The 26,358-nt window shown below is 33.4% G+C and overlaps 2 protein-coding genes and 1 non-coding gene across 4 annotated transcripts; 2 read left to right on the top strand and 1 right to left on the bottom strand.

The window, feature by feature from the left end:
• Positions 1–7: 7 nt before the first annotated feature.
• LOC7463429 (AUGMIN subunit 3) lies at positions 8–12,156 on the bottom strand. 2 transcript variants are annotated; one of them, XM_006375595.3, is made up of 18 exons: positions 11,843–12,156; positions 11,718–11,754; positions 11,539–11,642; positions 11,248–11,443; positions 11,010–11,076; positions 10,402–10,505; positions 9,766–9,850; positions 8,996–9,053; positions 8,278–8,409; positions 7,298–7,367; positions 6,603–6,660; positions 6,434–6,489; positions 5,782–5,934; positions 5,454–5,565; positions 5,202–5,343; positions 1,686–1,761; positions 1,019–1,114; positions 8–402 (listed from the first exon to the last, which is right to left on the bottom strand). In XM_006375595.3, the coding sequence occupies exons 1-18, from the start codon at positions 12,016–12,018 to the stop codon at positions 271–273; spliced, it is 1,854 nt and encodes a 617-aa protein (XP_006375657.1). In that variant the 5' UTR covers positions 12,019–12,156; the 3' UTR covers positions 8–270. The 2 variants fall into 2 exon arrangements, with proteins under 2 accessions (XP_006375657.1, XP_002320600.2); XM_002320564.4 differs by having other exon boundaries at positions 8,996–9,050; positions 11,843–12,155.
• Positions 12,157–20,886: 8,730 nt separating this feature from the next.
• LOC7455687 (60S ribosomal protein L32-1) lies at positions 20,887–22,591 on the top strand. The gene is made up of 4 exons (XM_024584575.2): positions 20,887–20,989; positions 21,121–21,215; positions 22,031–22,212; positions 22,323–22,591. Exons 2-4 carry the CDS (start codon positions 21,126–21,128, stop codon positions 22,450–22,452), a joined length of 402 nt encoding a protein of 133 aa, XP_024440343.1. The 5' UTR covers positions 20,887–20,989; positions 21,121–21,125; the 3' UTR covers positions 22,453–22,591.
• Positions 21,591–21,706, top strand: LOC112324220 (small nucleolar RNA snoR100). Its single transcript, XR_002977964.1, has one exon. It is a non-coding gene; the product is annotated as a small nucleolar RNA snoR100 (small nucleolar RNA).
• Positions 22,592–26,358: the final 3,767 nt, after the last annotated feature.

Below are 26,358 nucleotides of genomic sequence, written 5' to 3'. Positions count from 1 at the left end.
AATAAGCTACGGCAGAAAGAATCCATTTCTCTGTTCCATGTTTCATTGATGTTGCATTTACGAAACCCTTGGTAATGGATAACATTTGTTCCTTGTCTAATGTGGAGCTTCAGTAGCAACAGAAGCTGCCATTGGACTCATGATACTCTTCCGATTACAGTATGGATTACAGTATGGACGTAACTCTAGATTCAAGAAACAATTCAGCTTGTCTTTTTTTTTTTTAGAGGTGAGAATAGAATAGACAGACAGACTAAATGAACAAGTGGATCAAGCAACTTGCAAAGCTCTGACTCGAGCAGTCAATTCTCTAACTTGGCTTCTCAAACGTTCAGGATTGCAGAAGAAATCAACAAAAACACGCCTTTGAAGTCCAACCTCTTGTGAATGATGTTTTACAATCTGCAAGAGAAAAGAACGTGGACAGGAAATTCAGATGCATGGCGTAATAGGTGTGGTTTTAAAAATTGAGCAGAGGACGGGGACTTCTTCCTTGTGGCGTAGCATGGTGTAGGCATAGAAGCAGAAGAATCTTTCTATGTAGGGGTGTGGCAATTTCTTTTAAGATTCGCTATAAAAACTATCTTTGATGCATGTAAGCAATTGGAGATATGCTAGAGAAAGGTATTATCTCATAGTGTGCAAAAGAAACATGTTGCCCTGAAAGCTAAGTCACGATTTCATTTCTTTTCTTAACATTAAGTGTTGCGGTTTACCCCTAAAAGCTAAGTCACGATTTGATTTCTTTTCTTTTCTTAACATTAAGTGTTACGGTTTACAGTCACCTTTGTTATTGTTGTCATCTTTAAAGGCTTACTGAAGGGCCCCTAATTATCCTCCCTCCACTTGGAAGGTTAATTCACTTCAGACTAAACCAGGTAAGGAAATGCATTGGTCTCAAAATTTTGACAGTCCAGTTATTCTTGTATTGTTTTAATATACTGTGAAGTGATGATTCAGTTATAAGTAGGAATTAACCCATGGGATGATTTTTCATAATATATCAATGTAAGCTCACCTCATTCTTCTTGCAGTGTTCAAGGGTCACCTCTTCAACCGCCACAGATAGTTTTGCGTTGATCTTTTCCATTTCATCAAGCTCCTTCATTAATGTCTAAAACAGGCAACAAATGTCACAGGTGCAAACATGTCAAGTTAGAACACAAAAGAAACAGCACAATGAGCGCTTAATATATTCAGACAGTGCATCAGGGAAGATTCGAAAACTGTATATATTAGAAACAACGTAGAATGATTACTCCAGTCAGTCCTTGTATCTAATATCCATAAAGCCACCAGAACACCCATGTCCCTTTGAAAGGTCCAAAATGGCAGTAACCTCTCTCTAAAGACAACATTGAAGGCACGGTAAGGACACATGAAAAGTTTGATAAAAATATAGGTTCTCCAACAAAGATCAGGTAACTATGCTTCAAAGAGAAAATTCTGGAAACACCCAGCAAGGGCATCAATATTTTTGATTTACAATCATTTGAAGTTTCAGAAATCAATCAGAAGTGATGCTGCATGTTTTGATATTTAAAATTAATCACTGGGCCATACATATAACTCAGATATTTAAGTAATAAGAGCATAAACCAACAAGAACATGGAAGGACAAAAACTGTCAAAAGACCATTCAACCAGTTAAACATAAGATGAAAGAAATAACAGTGCGATTATACCCGAGGTGTCAGTATTGGCTGTGCAGTTGTTGAAGATGCAAACAACAATTGCTGCAAACTTTGAATAAGTGTACACCTGAAACAAATAAACAGAAAATGTGATAACTGCTTCAGAGTTTTACTAGCAGCTGCCTGCTCCCTCCCTCACATTCTAAAAATCAGTCCATTCATGTGAATAATTCCATTATTCCCAACTACAATTTCCAATAAAAGCTAGTCTATGGAATGGTTATTCCTCTTGTTTCTCGATTGCATGTGATTTATTCCTCTTGTTTCTCGATTGCATGAAGTGTTTCATTGAACCATAGTCCCCCCCCCCCCCCCCTATCTGCGTGTGCGTAAAGAAAGCAAAATGTAGCATGGAGGTTGTACAGTGGTTTTCCATGCATTTAACTGAGGACTTCAATCACGTGACCTTGCCCTTGTGTGGGTAAAGAAAGCAAAATGTAGCATGGAGGTTTTACAGCGATTTTCAATGCATTTAACTGTGGACTTCAATCACAACCCCCTCCCCACCACCCAGCCAAAAAGAACCCTAACCAGAACAAATTTTGTCCACAAAAATACCCTTTCAAGATATAATGGATCCTTCTGTAGAAAATGATCTACCAAGAAGACATGGTGACATTGGCAGCAGACAAAATTCCTGAACACAAGGAAGTCCGTGGACACATAACACTTCAATCTTTGATTGTCTTCTAGGCATCATCACTATCTTGTATTAGGGAAATCATATAGTGATGCAACAATAAGCATGCCAATCACAGAGGATCTCATGTTCAAATCATATAGTGATGCAAACATAACACTTAAATCTTTGATACCACTTGTCACGGGGTTAAATTTTTCACCCCAAAATTCAGCCCTTTACAGCAGTTTAGTCCCGACTAGACTAAGTCTTGCCTTCCCTTTCACTCATGTTTACCTACAACTATGTGTTTCGCTCACCCAAAGAGGTTCTCACAATTTTCTTGTCATAAGCAAATAACCAACACAAGTAAATAATCTCAAAGCACACAACAAAAACTCTCAACCTTTATTAATCTCGTAAACAAAGGATTTACACAATACAAGTGTTTGTGTCATGCACAAAGATTGCATGCTACACAGCAATGGCCTTCCAAGCTTATTTATAGACAAGTATGAGTGGTTTACAAAGCATATAACTATCATCCCTACTTTTTAGGAAGTAGTGGGACACTTTCTCTCCCATGAACATAGTGGGTGGTTTTGACTCATGATCTTAGTGTCTTGAGGAGCAATCTCAATCATGCCCACATGTTCAACAGGCATGTCCCCATTACCATAACCGTCATAACTACTCACCACACTGTTGTCCATGTAACCTGAAATTTGTTTATCTAAATGTCAACCATCTACTAACATTCCAGTTGTGTTTTTGCCACCATGGCAAGTCCATCCTCCAAGTCCAGTTTCATGCCAAGTCAAGAACCTATGATTCGTACAAAATCGATGCACGCTGCCTGCTGTATTCGTTGTTGCCCACTGTGGGCTGCCATTGTCCTTTGCTGCTGAATTCTAGGCAGTTTGCATTCGTTGGCGCGTACTCGTGCCTAGAACTCTAACAAATCATCCCCACTAGAAGAGTTTGATGTCCTTGTCGGAATAGAGGTGAGGTATTCCTGCACTTTGTCTTCGAATTGCCACAAATCCATGTCCTTTTCCCATGAAACCTTCGAGTTTTTCTCCCATTTTACTAAAAACTCAGTTCGTCGATTCTTCCTATGCTGGTTGAGTCAACGATGATCTTGACAATATCATCGTCAAATTGTTTGTTAATCGTTGGAGGAGCTCTTTGCGATTTGCTTTGTTTTGGATTTTCTTGATCTTCATGGAAATGTCTCAAATAACTTACATGCAAAGTTGGATGAAGCTTTAGCCGTTCTGGCAATTTCAATCTATAGGCAGCAACCCCTATTTTTTTCATCATTTCAAAAGGTCCATCATATCTCGGCACCAACCCTTGATGTTGTCTTTCCCACAATTTTCTTCCAGATTTGTGGAGTTAATTTGAGCAACACCTTGTCGCCCTCAATGAATTCCAGCAATCTTCGTTTCTGGTTAGCATAATTAAGCATCCATCTTCAAGGTGTTGTTTGAGCAAGAAACGAAGACTACTGGAATTCAGTGAGGGCGACAAGGTGTTGCTCAAATAAACTCCACAAATCTTGAAGAAAATTATAGGGAAACAAAGCATTTAGGGTTGGTACCGAGATATGATGGACCTTTCGAAATCATGGAAAAAGTGAAGGTTGTTGCCTATAGATTAAAGATGCCATTACGACTAAAGTTTCATCAAACTTTTCATATAAGTTATTTGAGACCTTTCTAATAAGATCAAGAAGATCCCAAACAAAGTAAGTCACAAAGAGCTCCTTCAACGATTCCCAAACAGTTTGATAATAGTATTGTCAAGATCACATCGTCAACTCGACCAGCATATAAAGAATCGACGAACTGAGTTTTTAGTAAAATTGGAGAAAAACTCGAAGGTTTAATGGTGGACTCTTCTGGTGGGGATGGTTTGTTAGAGTTCTAGGTGTGAGCACGCGCCAACGAGTGCAAATTGCCTAGAATTCAACAGCATTGGACAGTGGCAACCCATAGTAGGCAGCAGCGAATTCAGCAGGCAGCGTGCATCGGTTTTTTGCGAGTCATAGGTTCTTGACTTGGCATGAAACTAGACTTGGAGGATGGACTTTCCAAGGTAGCAAAAATACAGCTGGAATGTCAATGGAGGGCTGGCATTTAGACAAACAAATTTTAGGATAAATGAATAGCAGTGTCGTGAGTAGTTATGACGGTTATGATCATGAAATCATGGAGGAAATGGGTGAACAGATCATGGGGACATGGTTGTTGAACATGGGGGCATAGCTAGGATGGCTCCTCAAGACACTAAGATCATGAGATCATGGGTCAAAACCACCCACTATGTTCATGGAAACATGGGGGGAAAGTGCCCCACTACTTCCTAAAAAGTAGGGATGATAGTTATATACTTTATAACCTCTCATACTTGTCTATAAATAAGCTAAGAAGGTCATGGTTGTGTAGTATGCAATCTTTGTGCATAGCACACATACTTGTATTATGGAAATCCTTTGTTTATGAGATTAATAAAGGTTGGGAGTTTTTCCTGTATTTGTTGTGTGCTTTGAGATTATTTATTTGTGTTGGTTATTTGCTTACGAAGAAAATTATGGGAACCTCTTTGGATGAATAAAACACAGAGTTGTAGGTAAACACAAGTGAAAGGGAAAGCAAGGCTTAGTCTAGTCAGGAGTATACTGTCGCAAAAGGCTGAATTTTGGGGTAAAAAGTTTAACAATGTGACTAAATAGGGAAATCATTTAGTGATGCAACAATAATCACGCCAATCACAGAGGATCTCATGTTCAAATCATACTGTTGTGGTGGGGGCAGGGGAAACAAAGAAAACCTGATACTATTCAATGTAGTAGTGGAAAACTTAGTTGAAATTCGATTACTCACAGCTCGATGATGCATCTATTTCTGTCTTCTGGAAGGGAGTTCTCAAGATCAGACTGAAGTGTCATCAAATCTGCATGCAGAGCAGAAATCTGTTGTACAATGCCAGGAGCTGATACATATATTGATAATCCGGCTTGAGCATCTGACGGAATGACAGAAGCAAAAATTTGAATCCCATAATCAGTACACCTCCAACAAACGATAAATTTTACAACAATTTAACTGTGAGGGGAAAGGGTATGCGGTCATTACTTGAATGGATACTTAGAAGGTCCCTAATACCATGCAGAAGAGTATCCCGATCATCCACTGCTCCTTGTTCTTGTATATCAGATGCAGCTTGAGTTAGTGCCAGGCAACAACCCTATCACATGTTAATAAAAAGTTATTGACAAAATTCATCTGAACATAGTATATATATGATCATTTCAGCCCAATTCCTGATTTGGTTAAAATGACAGATAAAAACAGAAAAAACTCTAGAAGACAAACTTGTAGGTGGCCAGCACATTTGATAGAAGTGGCAATCTCATGAAAATCAGGAGAAACTAAAACAAAAGGCTTAGGAAGTAAGGAATACCACTCGGCCCTTAGTTGCTGAAAGGTACCCTTGAAGCTCTGACTCAATGACTTTAAGTAATGAATATGCTCCAAGCATGTTCTTCTTTTCCAACTGACAAGCTATTTTCAAGAACTGATGCCTTGCTAGTTGATTTATTAGATGATTTATGAACTGCAGCAAGAAATTAAGATTATGAATCCTCATAAAAATACATGCAGGTGTATTCATAGTATAGAATTGTTTCATCAGTGTCACAACAATTTATTCATTTGGTTTATATGAAAATTGGATGACATGGATGGTTTTTGTACAAACACATTCAGAACTATTTACAGTATGGATTATCTAACACCAGTATAGTAATGCAGAAGTAAACAGTTGTTGGAACATCCACAATCAGTTCTAAAACACAAATATTGCAGCAGTAGTCATCAAATCCTGACTTGAACAGGACGTCAAATTGGGTAAATTGTCTATTTGAGATAGCTTCTGTTAGGTTCTATTATCAAAACAAGCGAGCAACAAAAAAGAATATTGGAAAGGGAGGCTGTGGAAGGAGATAGGACATGATGGCAATCAAGAGCCTGCTTTCAGATGAACTAACTCTTTGTCCAGAATACAACTATAACCAGGATGCAAAGAGATAAACTTATAAAGTTGACAACAATACCATTTTCTGTCGATTAATATAGCATTCTTGACGCATGACCTTTAAATCATAGTCACCTGCAAGTGCATAAATTAGAACTGATTTAAGTTCACAGCCAACGCTATCAGAACCACAAAATTGAAAATGCACTTCCTCTTTCTAGAACAGGAAAGCTACAACTTCGTAATACCTTGCAAAATGTATGTGTCTTGGAGTTGAGCTAACTCCCAACAAAGATCTGGAATGGTCTGAAAAATTGATGCTGAATCATTAGAGGGCAAATAGTATGCATATAGTAACCTCTAAGAAAAGCCCAGCTTTGGTAATTGTCTGTGTCTGTGAGTGAATGAATGAGAGAGAATATAGATGAATAAAACAACAGAAACCACTAAGCATTCTCACGACCACCATGCCATCTTTTTTTTCTCTGTTGCAGCCACCCATGCAACCACTGTTCCCCCAGATTTAAGGTTCAGTTTTTTGTCTAAGCAACCAATGTTCCCACAGATTGAAATAATATCATTAACCAGTGCCAACTTCAAAATTTCCCTAAATACATCAGTATCGTCTAAAAGAGGCCACATAAACTGCAATCACTAAACCGTAAGGTTTTCCTGCATATCCCAAAGTGCAAACTTAAGGTTTTCCTCTCTGAATGTTTTTAGGAAAGGAAAGATTTAATTAAAACAAAAGGAATAGAAAATAATAAGAGAATGAGCCATCCTCCATGGGCAAAATACAACAGATGTCACAATGAAAATATGTGGGCTTTCAAATCCTGCTGAATACTAGCACAAGAGTTATAGTACCTCTAAATACTCCATGATAGCCGACAGAATTTAAAAAAAATATATAGATAAAATTAGGAAATACACCCAAACAAACCTCAGATAATAACTTATCTTCTTTGTGATGAAGATTTGAAAGCTCTTCCACCAATACAACATGTTTTCTCCTGCTCATTCAAGATAAATACAAGATGTCACATGAAATAGCCAAAACAATAACATGATATAAGTTCCTCGAGGGACGGTGAAATTTGAAGGTTTGACAAAAACCTAAAGAGGATTTTGTGTAAAAGGAGGTTTCTGTAGTATTTTATTAAAACATGGTGGGTTTTCTGTACAAACATTCAAACTTTTGGGTGGTATCTATTATATTCATGATACCTCAGTGTGGGTTTATTGTAATTCATCCTAGGAATTTTTGTTAATTGTTGCCACTACTTTCATAGGAAGTTGGATGACAGGACATGACATTGCAGGCTTGTGTGCAATGAGAGTAATTATTTCCTTGGGTTGGATGGGTTATTTTAGAATAACAAAAGAGGATTCGCTGAAGCAAAGAGGTTTCCAGGGAGACATTTATGATGGAGGAAGTCCCCATAACTATTTTAAATGCAAATTAACAAGGTTCATAATTACTATGTTATCCTCAAGAATTAGTGTCAAGGTATTTGTAATTATATAGTTGCAACAGAAATGAAAGCCACTTTCAACATATTTGAGAGACTATGCCAGGTGATAAAAGCATTTTAATAATGCAAAGCCTTCTCTATGGCATTAGTGGCAAAAGTGTCTACCCCACAACATAATCTCCATTAAGGATCATCTACAATCCATTTTGATAAGGGGACACAAAAGAATCCAGCCATTCTCTGTATTTTACAAGCATGCATACAAGCATACGTGCATATGCTTGTAAAATACAGAGAATGTATATATGTATATGTGCATGTGTCTATGTATGTATGTATGTATGAAAGAACAATCTCACTGAGTGTATCACCTTATGCTTGATCGTAAGCCATAAAAATAGAAGTTAAAGACCATAGACTGAAGGAATATAGAACATGAAATTTCTACCTTAGAGAATGAAGATCAAGATGTATGTGTGCTTCATCTGATGTTACTTGAGATTTAAGTACCATCAGAATAGCTTGCTGCTTGGCATTCTCAACCTGGGCTTCAACCCACTGCCTTTCACTTGTTCCAAATCTGTCAAATTTGTTAGCATTTTTATCAACCATCAGACTTAAATCAAGGAGTTTCAAAAAAATATCACACTAAGCACCAAGAAAAACAAGATAGAAAAAAAATCACCCCCCTCCCCGTGATGCCACACCCAAGATCAAGTTTTCATGTGTATGTGTTTATGCATAGGAGGGAGCAAGGAAGAGGACAAGGGATATATCGAAAAATCAAAGTCATAGAACAGCCACATGAATACATGACAAATTGCTTAACCACCAATCTCAGATATAAACTCTTCTAAACCTTAATTTAACCTGTGGGTGTCATTGAAGTAATAGACATGGATTCTTGACGCAAGTCAATCACTATAAATATTGCAAAGACCGTTAGTTTCTTTCTCAAGAACAGTTCACAACATTTAAAACTTATGTTATCTTGACCAAAAGTTTTAGAACTATACTGCATGAAATTAAAATAACCACCACTTGTAGAAGGCTTTTAATTGGTATAGCAATGGTTACCATGGAGCAAGACAGAGTGAGTACAGAATAAGCACAGAACCATATGGGAAAAATAAGCAATTACAGGAAAACTAAGATAAACAACATACATAGAACGAAGCCGTTGCAATTCTGAAACACGCTGGTGATGGGATTGTTCTAAATCTGCTTCATCCAAAAAGAAGTGACAGTATTTTAACAGGATGATACATGGTATATGCAACAATGTTGTCAAAGGCAAAAGGCGCCAAGCCTTTAAAATGCCTGTGGCGCTAGACGCTTGCCCGAATGAACCAAGGCGATATGCAATAAATTAAACTAACCATGTATGTATGTATGTATAATATTATATTATAATATATAAATCTAAAATATATATCTTCCCAATTAAGATTACATCATTAGAAAATCAAAAGAAAATACCATAACATAGTCATATAAAGTTATATTTTTCACCCTTAAAACAAAAAATAAGATAATTTAAAGTAGTAACAGTGTTGTCAAAGGCGCTAAAAGGCGCCAAGCCTGTAAAATGCTTGAGGCGATAGCCTAGGCAGTGCTTCGATGAATATCATCGCCTGAGGCTGATAAAGACGTTGTGGTCTCACCTTACCTCGCCTATAGCACTTAAGTGCACGCCTTTTGACAACACTAATATGCAAATGCCCATGCAAGTCCAAATCAAGAATATGTTAGTGACATGTGAATCTCAACGTTAATGCATTAAATCCTAACACATAGATTGCATGTATCTCACCATGGTAATCGTATTTCTACATAATATTAGTTGCAGAGGTACTTATACAAGGAAGGTAAAGGCAACAAGGGAAGAAAAGGATGCATCATGAACTTTAGTTGCAGAAGCAAAAGTGAAGGATACCTCGTACTAAAATATTTGAGATGTCATCAAGACTCACCCACGAACATTTTGATTTGCCCTCCTCGGCTACTAGTCGAAAAGGTCCCTGATTTTTATAACACATTATGACCATGAAACCTATAAAAAAGACCATTTCTTGAAACTGAGAGTGATCTAATATGTATCCTACTGTTGAGAAATTGTTCATAACAGAATACTCAACAACTTGTACTTTCAATCAGAATTATTAGGCAGATACATATTGTCTAGTGCATTGAGTCGGGATTTAAACTTAGGATCCCAGTATTTATTGAGTTACAGTAGAGCATGACTTTGAACAGACAGATACTTTTAAGAAAAAGCAAGAGTGAAATGGAAAAGATGCAAAAAAGGAGAGTAATGTCCCTTATTTCTCAAAAAAGTGATGTTGCAGCTATATTCAAGAACAAATATTGCCATGGTAAAAAATAATGTGTCTACTTAAAGTCACTGAAAACAGATAAACAGTCAACAGAAATATCTACTATACCACTCCACTGGTCATGGATGTCCTTGACTAAATTTCTGCAACTTTAGGTCCTAAGAGTACATATATAGACATGCAAAATGGCTTCAAATTCAATACTATAAGAGAGAAACAGTTTGGCATCCACATACCGTGTCCAGTTGCTTAGAGAACCACTGATTTATTTCCTTTGTACAAGATGAATCTTGAAGCCAGTACTGATGAAAATCAGAGTAAGCTAAATAGATGCCACCCTCTGCGAGAAAAATAGTGATAGAAGCCATCAAAAGAAAAACCGAAAATAATTTTTTGTTAGTTTGTGACTCTATCTATGACCTTAGGAGTTGAAGTCAATCCAATAATTGGTTGTCAGAAGTCTGGATAAGAGCAGAGCTTCCATTTTTGTGCATCATCTTGCCATTCATTTTCTTCTTACCCCCACCCCCAAACCATCCAAACAAGCCTTATGTTCTATAATGAAGCTTGAGAATGCCCCAAAGTATACCATACACTGGGGGTCAATTACAATTAGAGTAAAGAACTGTACCACGCATCAATGCCTGTATTCAATTGAAAACAAGGCTTTAAATCGACTTCGTTATCCTCTTTACAAATAGATTCAAACACCATATGTTTGAAAGTAAAAGATCTAAAGTTGAAGGTCTAATCTTTCACAAGAAATGCTTTACAAAAACTGATTGTAATTCAATAATTTCAAATGGCCAAAACAACAAGTTAAAAACAGAAAGGGAAACACTACCATCGCCAGAATGATAGTGAGACAACTCTTGTGCTGTAGATGCAATCCTTCCAAGAACTTCATTCATCTACATTACAAAGAAAGATTTCAGAAGGCATAGCAAGCAACAAAATACGACATGCAGATTTGTCTCTGAAAGCAACCCGCGTTAAACAAGACATAAAGAGAGTACTCCAATTATCATTGCTGTTGATGAAGTTAAGTACATTTTAAAAAAATAACAAATAAGACTGTATACCCTTAAGTTTCGTGCTGAAAGAGTATCATCAACTGCAGCAAGGCATCCATTCACAGTAGATGTTGCAGCAACTCGAGCCCGCCTCCCTTGGATCAAAGCAGAAGCCTGGCCAGAAAGCAAATCAAACTGCGCCTGCAAATGCCTGAGCTGTTTCTGCAACTCCAAAGCTTCAGCTTTATACGCCGAAGTGGCATCCCTAAGACAAAAAAAAATCAGAAATTAATAAATGATAACGCGTAGAGTTGAAAGGTTTGCAAGGAAGAAAAGAGATGATTAAGAAGTGGAAATTGCCTTATATCTTTTAAGGGTTCTTCAGCGCCAAAAACTTCCTCCTGATTGTCTCTCCTTGAAGAAAAAGCTGAAATGCTATCATAAGCAAACTCCAAGTCCTCACCCTAGCCAAAATCCCACTCTAATTACACAAATCGTTTTTAAAAAAAGATAAACATAAATTGGGAAGGGAATTGCACCTCCAAAAGCTTCTCCTCTTGAAGAAACTGTTCGTACCTGGAGAATCGATTGAAAAACAAAATTAGATCTGATGTGAAGAAATAGAAATAAGAAAGAAAAAAGAAGAGGAGTGAGAAGAAGTAACCGGGAGAGGTCGGAGAGGGAGAGGACGTTGGAAGAGCGGAGACTGGAGCAGATCCAGTCGAGGATAGGGCGTGCGTCGTCGTATTGGAAAGGCCATTCGAAACTGTCTGGGTCTAGTGTTTCTGCCCCTTCGTAACCTAATTCTCCGAGCAATGCGCATAATCGAGTCCCGCTCATTTTTTGCTTTCTTAGATCTTCTTCTTCGATTCAATGTGCCTTTGTTGGAGTTTTTTGGCGCCGGCCTGGTTTGATTGAAACCAGTGAGCAAGCCTGCCCACTTCCGCCCTTCTTTCTTTTCTTTTTTATTTCCTTATTAATAATAGACTGCAAAATACACGTGTTTCTGTTTTATGCATTTAACCTCTTTTCCTTCCGGTGTACTGCAATATTTTCTTTCATGTGATAGATACGTGCTATTTATTAATTTTGGTTTATTTTACGTTTTAAAAATAATTTTTAAAAATTTTAATTTTTTTTATTTTAAATTAATATTTTTTAATATTTTCAAACTATTTTGATATATTGATATTAAAAATAATTTTTAAAAAATAAAAAAATATTATTTTAATGTATTTTCAAATAAAAAATACTTGAAAAGTAACTATATTTTTATTAAATAATGGGTTAATTCTTTGTTTTTTTTCTTTAGTTTTTTTAGTATTTAAAAAAAAATTCCAATCCAATTCCTCTTCAATTTTAACATTGCTATTATAAATTTTTATTTGATTTTAGTGATTATTTTTTATTATTATGTAACTAATATATTTTTTTAATTCATGGAAAATCAATTCAAATTGTTTTTTTTATTCTTAAGACTTTTAAATATATTTTGAACACGATTTTATCATATTTATTATTTATTTTAGCTTGATTACACATGATATAGGGCATACTATTTTAATTGTTTTTTTAGTTAATTGACTTTAAAAATTATCAAATATTTTATTCATAACAGAAACAATTATTCTAATTAAAAATTTTATATTCGCTAAAATAAATGAGAAACATGGTAATAAAAAAATTATCTTAAAAGAAAAAAATTAAAATGAATATATTTTTTTATTCAATAATAATACTAAAAATTTCTACGATGTCTAAATTTTATTTTATTTTTTGTATCTAAAAAAATATTGGTCCCGCTAGACATAACACATATATACAAACTAGTATAAATTAATACGAAAAATATCTTTATAATCTAATAATAAAAAATATTATTTTAATGTTTTTTTTAATTAATAAAAAATTAAGAACAAAAACCATTAAAATTAAACGTGTTCAATCCTTTTATTGCATGATTTTCAAAACCAAAAACCATTAGAGTGCTCTTCTTGCATATCTCATATCATGAGACGTCGTGGTTTTAATTTCAAGCAACAAGAGAGTAATAATCAATGGCTGACCATTCATCCATCTTTCGATTAATTAATTATTCGTTTCTTTCTTTTAATGAAGAAAGATTACAATTACGAAATGAGTTCCGAGCGTAGGTAGGTGGTAGCCTGGTAAAATTAAACAAAAACATGGGTGTTCTTTTAATTAGGACTCTTTTTTTTTTTTTTAGTTTAACGTGGGTGTCCGGGTCAACTTGCGCGCACCTCGACTAATCCCACGGGCCCTGAAGTTAACGACCATGTAAGTCTCCAGTGGCCATCATATGAGCAACCACAGGGCTTGAACCTGAGACAACAGAGGGAGCAAACCTCTTGGTCCCAAACTCTTACCACTGGACCACTACCTAGATGGTTTTTAATTAGGACTCTTGATTCAACTATTCATGATCAAATTTAGCTTGTTTTTTTTTTCATGTTTAAACATGAACAATCATTGTTCTCATCTTGTTGACGTAAATATTTTTGGTATAAATAATGCCTTTATATTCTTAGATGTTATTCAATCATCAATAACTACTTGATAAGGAACTATTGGCTGATCTTCCCCTACTTTAGTCATAATCCAACAATGTATTTCTTTTTAGGTGTGGAATGCAAACTATCATTTTGTATAGCTTGATCTTAATAGGAGGCCCATACTTAGAAACCGTTTGGGAACGCGATGCAAACCGTGTTCCCAAAAAATTCAAATTTTTTTTATTAAAATTTAATATGATTTGTATATTTTGGATTATTTTGATGTGCTGATGTCGAAAATGATTTTTAAAAAATAAAAAAACATCATTGGCATGTATTTCGGCACGAAAAGTTATTTAAAAAGCAACCGCTACCACACTACCAAACATACTCTAACAGGTGAGGAGCTTTGAGCTTTCACATAAATTTCTACAAGTATTTCAAAAGACTTGTTAGTAGGCATGCCTGAATTTGGTGTATTGATTAAGAGAACAAAAAAGAAAATAGATTTGCCTAAAAGTATGAATTTGGTGGCTTTTTTACTATGTTGGATATGTAGATACTCGATATACTCCAAGTCTAAAAGGCTAACAAAAACATATTTAAAAATAGTAACAGCTTTGGTTGAAGGTATAATTGTTATATTAGCTCTTAAAACTACTCATCCGCCAATGATCCCTTGTTATAAAGATGATTTTACATATACTATCTCATCTTTTATAACTAATTACATCTCATTCACTATATGGTACAACTGTAATCAATGTTATTGTTGGTACTAATCATGAGAATGCTACCTCACTAACAACTATTAATGTTGTTATTTTGCAAATATCCTAATTGCACAAGCGAGAAGCAATAAAATTTTAAGGACAAAAGACTCATCATTGACGACAACAAAAATTTCATTACTTTAAAGTACTTCAACAAGTAAGTATCCTTCATTATTTTAATTTAAGCATATTTATTTTAATTATTAGTATGCATGTTAGGGCTTTGATTTTATATCAATTGCAAGTTTGAAAATATGCTTAATATGTATACTAATATTCTTTTTTTATATGTATGTTAAAAGCGTGTTTGTGTTAAGTTTTTAATTTGTCATGTTTATAGATTTAAAATTGTATGCATTATAGGTTTTCCTTAAACAACTTTTATATTTTGTACGTTTTTGTTATGATAAACTAAACATCTTTACTTACTAGTATAATATGTTTACAACCTTGAATATATATTGTTTTTCACATGACCTATTAGTCATTAAAAGATTTGTTAAAGGTATATGTGTCTTTTCTGATTTTTTTTTAAGCACGATTAAAATGACTATAATACCTTTGAAGATAAAATTTTTAAAGATGGCGTATAAGGGCCCTTTTGTCCTTTACCGTTTTAAAATACATAAAAATGACAAGTTTACCTTAATAAACAAAAATTTGAAAGCTTACTTTTAGGGTTTTTTTGTTCTTTTTCACTCTGTTTTTTTTGTTATTACCAAATAGAGTGAGGACACTTTAGTCTTTTAGTAATTATTAAATATTATTTAAATAGAAAAAGTTGCCAGTGTATTTGGCGCTTCCCGACAGCCAAAATCCACCTTACACCATGTCATTGGAAGTGTCGCGTCATCTTTTTCTTTTTGTGGTGGCGGGTGTTGTCAATAGTGGCGTGGTTTGTCGTCGGGGTCGTTTTCTCTTTTCTTTTCATCCTTTTCTCTCTTCTCCCCTCAAAATTTGTGCCAACCATGGAAACATTCAGAGTTTTCCTCTTATTTATAGGGATCTTCACTTCGGTCTTTATTCTTTTGATTTTTGTTCTTGGCTTTTTTGTAAAACTTTGATTTGTTTTCAATTTCATCCTTCAATTTCAATTTATGATATTTTTTTTCCAATTCGGTCCTCATTTTTTTGAATTTTTTTGGATTCCTTTTCTTAAATAATTGTTCTTTTCAATTTCACCATTCAATAAAAAAAATTATATTTATTTTTTATTTCTATTTTGGTCCCTTTTTTATTGTTTTAGTTTATTTTGTCCTTTTGTTTAATTTACTTTTCTTTTCAATTTCACCCTCTAATAAAAAATAAAATTTATTTTGTATTTCAATTTTGATCCACATTCTTTTGATTATTCTAATTTTTTTAGGTCCTTTTGTTAAATTGGTTTTTCTTTTCAATTTCACCTTTTAGTAAAAAATAAAATTTATTTTGTATTTTATTTTTTATCCTCATTCTTTTAATTGCTAGTTGTTGTTTTAAATCCTTTTGTATAATTGAAATTCTTTTTTTAATTTCATCCTTCAACATTTAATTGATTGAAAATTGAGCTTCATGTTTTTTCCATATAGGATACTTATAGTTTAGTGACCCGGGTCACGGGTTTGAAAAGTAAGCACAGGTTGATACCAGTTTTTTACTTATTTTTTTTTTGCTTCCATTATTCGACATTGCTTCTTTTTTTTAAAAAAAAATAGGCTTTGTGATTTTTCTTGTTTTCTTTTCTATCGGGTTATCCAAATCTTATAACTTGGGCTACATGTTTGGCGGGATAACTCAAGTTAGCTCGACCTTGATTATTAGAATTACAAGTTTGTCATGCTAACTAAGGTTGATTCAGGCTGATTTTTTAGGTTATATTTTTACCCAATTTCATCATTTCATATTTAGTGGGTTGAGAATTGAGCTCCATTGTTTGTTTCTTTTGGAAAAATATTTTTTTTCAGGTTATTATGATATATTTTTTTAATTTGATCCATCTACTATCGTTGTATATTTTTTATCATCTAATTAAAATAAAACTAACTTATTTGATCATGTCAAATCTATGACCTAAGTTATGAATTCTTATTCCTTCTTTGAAACACGTTTTTGAGACCTAAACATCATTTATTTAATAAAAAGAAATCCAGGCCTGCATTGTAGTTGTGGTCCACAACTAGTAATACATAAATGGAATTTTAAGTGCATTATATGGTTAAGATATATAGATTGTTTATGTATCAATATATTTAAATTTTAATTAATAATATTTTTCTTATTTATGAGAAAATTAACATATAAATTAGGTCCTTATGCAAATAAAAAGGATAAGAATTAAGACACCAATACCAAGTTGAAAAAATAAAAAATATAAGAAATAAACATTAATGAAAAACTTTAAATTACATTTTTTTAGATTTAAGATACATATTGAATATTTTTTGATAAGATATCAAGGTAAAAAAATCAAGAAAACTATCTCATAAACTATATTCATCCACATTAAGGTCCTTCAAGTTGTTTAAGAGTTTATAATAGTATTGAAGTTAAATTATATATTATTTGAACCCTAATTACTTTTCAATTAAGTTGTTTTTTAATAAAATTATAAAATCAAATGAACCAATAATTTTTGTTTTTCAAAACTTGATAGCAATTAAAATTTTAGATTCGGTATGCATTAAGAATATATATGTATACACACACACATGTATATTAAAATTTATATTATTTTATTTCAATTTTAGGGTGGAAACTTTTTAAATTTAATTTCAATCAATAAAAAAATTAAAAAATAATATCAAGCTAAAAGATATTATATAAAATTCAGATTAAGCATTATTAATAAGTGTGAGATGTATTATAATTGATGTTAAAACATGATATGAATAATAAAAATAAATATAATCAAAGTTGTCAATTTCATCTCAGTTGGCGCTCTGTTTTTTTCAATTGAAACTGTATGTTTCGGTTTCAAAGCGTTTCGACATAGCATTTTGGGGTTATATATATATATATATATATATATATATATATAATTCAAAATATTAATTCAATAAACATAATCTCAATTCAAATTCAAATATAAATTAGCTTGAATTTATGCAATTCAAATTTCAAACACAAGTAAAAAAGTGGGAGTTAAACTGATATGACCTGATCGACTTGATAAGTCCAAAGACAATCTGCAGGACGATTGGTAAAAATATAGCTTGATTAAAAAAATTCAAGACGATGTATTTTTTAAAAAATATATTGAAACAACAACATATTGGATCGACTTAGGTCAATTTGGGTTAACCTTCTAAATCCGCAATTCGGGTTATGAGACTAGGATAATTTCATAGAAAACAAACCAAAATAAATGATAAAAGCTTAATTTATAATCAGCCAAATGTTAAAACAAAAAAAAAAAGTCAATTAAAGAAATAGATAAAAAATTGAGTCAACTAAGTTAACTCGTCAAACCCGTCATATAGGTCATGAGACTAGATAACCACAAAAAAAAGCAAACCATAATAAATAATGAAGTCCAATATCCAATAAACCAAGTGTTGGAGGATGAAATAAAGAAAAACATAGATTTTTTTTAGAAAAAGAAAGAAACAAAACAATATTTGACCAAAACAAAACAATTTGAATTTAAGCGGAATTTCTAGAACGAATCGAGATTTTAAACGTGATAAAATCTATCTTATTTTATTTTATTTTTGAACTAAAACAAGAAAATCAACAGCTTGAATATAATTATAATTACCAGAAACTCTAAAACATGTGGGATTTCTATTGTACATGGATTGTGTATCAAAAGACAGTTAGCTGTGGATTTGCATAGTTGATTTTCACGGTTTGAGAGCTACTCTACTTTTTCTGCCCATTGTAGTTACTTATTTTATATATATATATATATATAACGCTCGGGAAAAACACTGTGTATTTACTGTAGACACACGCTCATTACACTCTAGACATGAAGTGTTTACACTGTGGACAACACTGTAGCGCTTTTGAGGGGCGTTATCTTTTCTGTTTGTAAGTCAAAAAACGTTGTTGGGTCGTTGCAGCAGGACCCAATAATGTTAGGTCCTACTGCCACCAGGACCCAATGACATGCCGTAGGACCCATTAGACGACTTTGGGTCCTGCCCTCAGCAGGACCCATCAGCGTTCGGTCCTGCCCATAACAGGACCCAAGACTTTAATTTGTTTTTCTTTTATCTTATTTTTTTTATACGGTATAGAGAAAATAAATTGATGGGAGTTTTTTTATTATTATACAAAAGTTTGGTGGTGATAATATTTTTTCATTTGAGGTTGAGTTGAATATCTTTATTAAAACATGTTTGTTTTTGCCTTCCAAAAATGCTTTTAAAAAAATTTAAATTTTATTTTATATTTTTCTTTACTTTAAATTAAGATTTTTATTTTTTTTCCTTTTGATTTTTTTTTCCTTTTCTCTTATGTAATTTGTTTTTCATACAGTACATAAAAAATAAATTGATGGGACTTTTTTTATGATGTACAAAAGTTGGGTGATGATAATTTTTTTTTCATTTGAGGTTACATTGAATTTTCTTATTAAAACATGTTTGTTTTTGCGTTTCAAAACTATTAGCATATTAACAATGGTGATGAATGTAGTATATGCATAATCTATTTAAATAAAATACTAAAGAAATAAAAGAAAAAAGAGAGGAGAAAAGTTGTCCCACCTACTGAAGGATTATGTTATCTTTAATGGGCATAAAAGGAGAATTCATTTAGTAATACTATTTTTTTTTTAAAAATCTTGGTAATTGTAATGTGTTATTTTTTATTCTTTTAGATTAGACTAAATGATTTATATATTTTAACAAACTTTATGAATATTCAAAAAACAGTTAAATAGTGGTATAAAATTTTTATATGTGCTTATTTTTAATATATGACTCAGATATAATCACAATGAACTTTTTAAAATAAAAACATTCAGAAAATTTATAATTCTAATATTATCATATTAAAGTTGATGGAGCTTTAAATAAATTTTTTATTCACATCATATAATTTATATACATGTATTATATAGGAGAATTTTTGAACAATAAAATTCATTAAAAAACAATTCATAAATATTATAATATAATATTATTTTGGGTAATATTATAAGGATAGTGGGTCTTGTTGCCAAGCAGAGCTTAATGATGTTGGGCCCAATTGAGTTTGACTCTGCAATTAGACCCAAGTTTATCGGGCTTGACTTTGCCGCCAGACCCAATCATAGTGGGTCTTGCTATTCAGCAAGACCCAATGTTGCCAGCAAGACCCACTATAGTTAAACCCTGCTACCAGCAGGACCCAACAACGTTGAGCTTTGCTGCCAACAGGACCCACTGCTGTTGGGTCATGTGTTAGCAGGATCCTATAGTGTTGGATGGGTATGTTTCATTCGTTAGTTGGTCTTGCTGCCCAACAAGAATCAATGTTATTGGGTCTTGTTGCCCAGCAGGTTGCAACAATGTTGGGCTCAACTGCCAGCAGGACCCACTAAAGTTGGACCCTCCTACCATTAGAACCCAACAACGGTGGACCCTACTACCACCAGGACCCAATAGCATTGGTCGGGTCTGTTTCATTCGAAATCCCAGCTTGCAATTGGCCCAAAAGAAACCGGTTAACCTGGAACTCGAGTGACTCAATAAAATCTCGGTAGAGTTTTTTTTTTAATTTTTTTTCTCCTACCTAGAGACCCTTCTTTTTCATATTTTTAGTTGGTTACTAACTCATTTCAAAGTTCACTATATAAATACTAAAAAAATGTTTTATTTTTTCAATGTGGGATTTGAAACCTTTTAGTATACTCTATGTTCACAAGAAAAAAGTTATATTTTTTCAATGTGGAATAAAAAATCTTTTTTGTTTAAATACTCTAACTTAGAAGAATAAGATAATATCTTTCCAATGTGGGATAAAAAACCTTTTGAGATAATCTTTTAAACTTAATTGTTTACAACATGTATAACTTATATCCACATAGATTGTTTTTAAATCTTTTTATATAAAATATTAAAACATCAAATATTTTTTTTCAATTTTCCCGGTTTGACCTAAGTCAATCCAAGTAATCTAGGACTTGACCCTTTTAGCCAGGTCAACCTCCAGATCAGGTTTGATAACTATAATTATCATGAAAATATATTTTTTAATTTTTTATATTTTTTGAACTATCAAAACACATTAAAAAAATTTATATAAATAATTTTTAATAAAAAACAAAAATATTTAACCCGTGACAAAACACACGGATGATATAGCTACACAACGCGTAAAGAAAGATAGAGTACATCCAGGTGCGGAATACTATTCCAGCCCATTAGTAAACCTAAATTGTTTGGGCCAGGGAAGATAGATCCACGGCAAAGTTTATTACGTCCGGTAGCTGGAGTACTAAGAAACACCAAATATTAACACACATATATATCGCTTAAAACCCTAGCACTCATCTTTATCCCTCTTCACTCATCTAGGGTTTTCAAACAGGATTGGCAGGCGCAGCTATCCAAGCAGGTCCCAAACCCTAATCTCTCTTACTCCTTTTGCTTTTCATGTTTTGACAATAATTCTCTCTCAGATCTCTTATTTGAAAAGTTCACCTCACCTGGCCTGTTCATTTTTTTGTGAGCTTTTGTATTTGCAGAAAAAAATGGCTGTTCCTTTGCTGACGAAGAAGATAGTGAAGAAGCGGGTCAAGAAGTTTAAGAGGCCTCAAAGTGACCGCAAGATTTCTGTGAAGGTACATATAGTAATAAGCTGGATATATCTTAGGATTGTTTTTTAAAATTACCATGGTTAGGTAGTGACTGTTTAAGGCTTTGTTTTGTTCTGTTCTGTTCTAGGGTGGGCTTAGGAATTGTCCAGTATTTTGTTGTGCTTACAATTTGGAATTACGATTAAAGTTTTTATTATGAGCTTTTTTTGGCAGTCATTTGTATTTTGTTTTCCAGTATTTTTATGAGCTTTTTCGGCAGTCACTTGTACTTAAGCTAAGCATGGAATTCATGTAATTTTATGTTTTCTTCCCAGCTTATTTTGTTTTGTAGATGTATGAGTTAGGTAAAATTTAAAGCTAGTGATAGGTGTGCAGTAAGCCGATTCTCTGGATTGACTTTGATGAAGGTAGCATGGTAAGGTACGCGTAAAATGCTTTTTTGGGCCAGCTTGTCTGCTCCCTCTGATTTCTCTCATGGAGGTCTTGATTTGGTGGCCTGGTTTAGACCCACATTTCTAGTTTTGCTTGTTCACAAACCAATGCCCATTCTAAGAATTTGGAGCTCAAGAACAGTAGTTTTATTAGTTTTTAGCATGCTGGTGTGCACCAACTTTATCTATGTTTAGTGATTTAAATTTGAATGGTCCGCAAAAAATGAAATTCATGTTTAACATTGCACTGCTATTGAAAGTTGGATTTACATGTTGAATGGTATTTTAATGTCTAGGCCATGTTTTATCAATGTTGATTTTTTTTAATCCCAGTCCTGCAAGAATCTTTTCATTGCTTCTTGATGTCTCTTACATGCCATGTTAAATGCTTACTATTGTTGTTGGCAGACAAACTGGAGGAGGCCCAAGGGTATCGATTCAAGGGTCAGGAGGAAGTTCAAAGGATGCACTTTGATGCCCAACATTGGTTATGGCTCAGACAAGAAGACTCGCCACTATCTCCCTAATGGATTTAAAAAGTTTGTTGTGCACAACGTCAAGGAGCTTGAAGTTTTGATGATGCACAACAGGTACATGACCCTCTTTGCCTCCAAAGTTTTGCTGCTTTCACAATCACTTTCATCCTTGTTTGTAGACCTGATTATGTTTTTATGGGTGCTAACAACTTTGATAATTCTAGAACTTACTGTGCTGAGATTGCCCACAATGTATCCACCCGGAAGAGGAAGGAGATTGTCGAGCGAGCAGCGCAGTTGGATGTTGTTGTCACCAACAAGCTTGCTAGGTTGCGCAGCCAGGAGGACGAGTAAAAATTGGTTCTGTTTTGCTTTTGTTACGATACTTGTTGCATTAGGCAGTTTCAGTACCTTGAGGTGGCTGTTTTTTATAACTATTGTTTGTGTTTTGACTGGATGGTTTTAATTTTGAATCAAAATCAGTTTGCTATCATACTTCGATGTCCAATGCTTTCTACGTATGTATTCTGAAGGTAACTTGGGCACCATGCATGGTAAACCTACTGTTAGGACTCGTATGATGGGCATTTTGTTCGTACTCGTATGTTTTACAAGAGAAATTGCTTTGAGAAACAGTATCACCCGACCAAAGAATGCGGTTTTGCGTTCCGTGATAATCCTTCTCGAAAAAGGGTTTTTTTTAAACATACAAATAAAGGTGTATTTTTGAGTTATTTAATACTCGTACAATGCCTGGCTGGTTGATGTAGGGGCGGTTAGGAAGTTAGGTTCAAATTGTTTTCTTTATTTAAGAATATATTAAAATGATTTTTTTTAATTTTTAAAAGTTATTCTTGATATTATTATATCAAAATAATCTTAAAAAAAATTTGAAGGAAATTTTTTTCAAATGTTTTAGAAATATTGTTCGAAATGCAATTTCAAACGATATTGAAGTGATAGAAACTTGGTTTGATGCATGTATTTTCTTTGAAAGCAATAATATTTACTTGATGACTTATTAACCCTCAATTTTGAAATATGTTTCAGAAAATTTAAAAAATTCTTAAATTAAAAAAATTATTTGATATATTTCAGTTATTTGCATGTTTATTTTATAATTTTCAACTATTTTTTTGTAATTGATATTTTTTTGAAAATCAAATTCAAAGAAATATGTTTTTAGTGCTAACATGTCCGTTTTATATTTAACATTACTTTTTTAAAAAAACCAAAAAATCAAAATGAAAAATCAAAATAAAAAATAAAATTGACAATAAGTTAAAGTGCAATGCAAAAATGAAAAAAGAGGAATTAAAACAAAATTGAATTACTTGGGACCAAGTACGTAAAGAGTAAAGAGAAGACGATAAAATTTATAGGCTTGGAAAAGTGAATTGTACGGGGCTATAACACAAAAACATTATTCATCATCTCCTCCATCAAAATCCTAACAAAAACAAAAACATTAAACAAAAACCCTAGCCACCATAATTTTTTTTGGAGAGAATATGAGCTAATATGTGGAGAAATAAACCTTAGAAGAACATTATTTATCTCTCCCACCTTTCTCACACAAAACCATAACCTTGTCTTTATCTCTCTAAAATTGAAACTTCCTCTAATTTCTCTCGCCTTTGACCTTAATTTTTGACGAGACAACCATTATTTTTTTCATATCAAAGCCCTTTACAGAAGCCCTCAATCAATTAAAGCCAACCCTTGCACCATAGTCAATTGAGGTGGGAGAGAAAACATCCCTTGAACTTCTCTCATCCATTTCTCTCTCCCCTGACCTCCAAACAAGAGGAGAACACCACCATTGTTCTCTCTTTGATTATTACTACACAACCATACAATCCTCATAACCAATTAACTTTTGTGTAAGTAGCAAGAGAGAGAATATTGAGACATCAGTGAGAGCCCTAACCAATGGACCTTAAAGATATCAGATCTCCCCTTTACTGCTTACTTTCACATCATGTGCTATCGTTACTACCTAGTTTTTCCTTCCATGTAAGCTATCCATAATGACTTCCATCACATTACCTTTGGGTTAACCTATCATCTGTTAACCCATTTATATTTTTACTATCTACCATTTATCTATATAACGGGGGTCTTAATATCTCTAGCCTTCATTCACATGGTTTACTAGATCAAACAATGTTGGTCATCAGTTATCCCTAATGCCATTAGTCTCCATACCTTAGCAAACTAATCAAACAATGCTAGTCATCAATAACCACTAATGCCATTAGTCTCCACACCATGACAGACTAATCAAAAAGTTACGGTCATCAATAACCACTGATGCCATTAGTCTCTACATAGTGGCAGACCAATCAAACAATGTCAGTCATCAGTACCACTAATTTCATTAGTCTTCACACTATGACAGACTAATCAAACAATGTTGGTCATCAGTGACCATGAATGCCATTAGTCTCCACACCATGACAGACTAATCAAAAAGTTACGGTCATCAATAACCATTGATGCCATTAGTCTCTATATAGTGGCAGACCAATCAAACAATGTCAGTCATCAGTACCACTAATGCCATTAGTATTCACACTGTGACAGACTAATCAAACAATGTTGGTCATCAGTGACCATGAATGCCATTAGTCTCCACACTATGGCATACTAGTCAAACAATGCTGGTTATCAGTAACCACTGATGCCATTAGTCTCCACACAGTGATAGACCAATAAAATTTTCCTCTTAAACTTCTTATACTAAATTCTCCACATGTTCTTGGTAACATACCAGAGACAATATTTCACTTCTATCGACGTTTTATTCATCATAACACCTTACATGTTTCACTGAGTTACCCTAACCCGAAACCCAACATACTCATCTCATTCACCCAATACCTCCTTGTATTTACACTTATACAATTCCTTTGTCTTGAATTCTGACATAAATCAAGATATTGCATTTTTATTACCCATTTGTAATACCCTGCATAACCATTCTTCTTTGTATACCCACTTCTATAACCAAGTGCAATACTACCCATTCAAAATGCCTAATTTTTGTACAAAGTGTGACATTTCACTCTCAAAATCCAATGTCCATATTGCGAATGCACGATTTCACTGCATCATGTGTGCATAAATCTTTTATTTTATAAATCGATACATTTTCCTCTTCCACTAACATACCTTATCTATACCTTTCCAGTTACAACCTTTATCATCATGTTCTGACTTTTCACATTAACCACCTATGCAAGTGTTGCCTCCCAATATCTCGTTTCACAACCAATGCACGCTCTGTATTTTCTAATATTCATGAACTTATTCTTTTCACAACACGATTATTTCATTATTCAGAAACAATACTATAAGAAATAACAACTACTCAAATGATATTCAAAATTTCTAGGAGTGGTGTTCGATACCTGTCTGAAACTTGAGTGCATCCCGTTGCTCCCAATAGTTGTCCTACTCCAACTACTCTCCTATGCCAACATGGTTTTCAACCATCATTAACATATTAAACCTTCACAGAAACCCTATTCAAATTCTCATTTAATCTAATTTACAAATCATTAACAATAAAACTCTTACAATTTCGTACACATTTATACTTTTCAAAGTCACATTCATTTTCAAAATTCCAATCTATCCTATGTTGAAGTATATTTATTCTTTCACCCAATTATGTTTGACCAAGCATTTCAATCACATTATTCTCAAGTCATGTATCCCTTTTCAACCTCATTCTTTGTTTTGGTTGAAAATCAACTTTTATACATGGTTGCATTTATTCCTATTTTCTTTGCCCTAGAATCATTTTAAGATATTCTAATTCAAGTTTCAACATCAATTTGAAACAATGACCTACTCGATAATCCATTTTCCTAACTTGGCTGAATAGCCCCTATGAAAATCCCACGATTCTTTTTCGATATGGAACTCATTACATTTAAAAATAGGAGATATTATCATGCCTTCAACTATTAACAAATCAAATTGACAAAGGCCTTCCCTTTTTTGACCTATGTAGCTAAACCTACAGGGAATAGTTCCATGAGTTCCCTTTTTATTTTTCCTTTATAACATCAACTAGATCCATTTATTAAGCACTTCTATTTCCACATGTATTTTTGAACACACAAAAACTACAACACACTTCAATTTCCACATGTATTTTTGAACACACAAAAACTACAACACTTATTACATGAATATAAATTTATTCACAAAATTCCTCCAAGTTCCTCTCAAAATCATCAAACCCTAAAG

This window comes from Populus trichocarpa, chromosome 14 (assembly GCF_000002775.5).
Source record: "Populus trichocarpa isolate Nisqually-1 chromosome 14, P.trichocarpa_v4.1, whole genome shotgun sequence".
Taxonomy (NCBI): domain Eukaryota; kingdom Viridiplantae; phylum Streptophyta; class Magnoliopsida; order Malpighiales; family Salicaceae; genus Populus; species Populus trichocarpa.
The sequence above is the reverse complement of the archived record's forward strand: the minus strand, read 5'-3'. Positions and strand labels throughout refer to the sequence as shown.

Excerpts from the sequence above, each read along its gene's own strand:
- LOC7463429 (XM_006375595.3), bottom strand. The coding sequence starts at position 12,018 with ATGAGCGGGACTCGATTATGCGCATTGCTCGGAGAATTAGGTTACGAA. Across the intron at positions 11,755-11,842 it reads TCCCTCTCCGACCTCTCCCG|GTACGAACAGTTTCTTCAAG; the intron begins GTTACTTCTTCT and ends TCGATTCTCCAG. Across the intron at positions 5,344-5,453 it reads CCTTCTAAGTATCCATTCAA|ATGCTCAAGCCGGATTATCA; the intron begins GTAATGACCGCA and ends TCATTCCGTCAG.
- LOC7455687 (XM_024584575.2), top strand. The coding sequence starts at position 21,126 with ATGGCTGTTCCTTTGCTGACGAAGAAGATAGTGAAGAAGCGGGTCAAG. Across the intron at positions 21,216-22,030 it reads ACCGCAAGATTTCTGTGAAG|ACAAACTGGAGGAGGCCCAA; the intron begins GTACATATAGTA and ends TGTTGTTGGCAG. Across the intron at positions 22,213-22,322 it reads GTTTTGATGATGCACAACAG|AACTTACTGTGCTGAGATTG; the intron begins GTACATGACCCT and ends TGATAATTCTAG.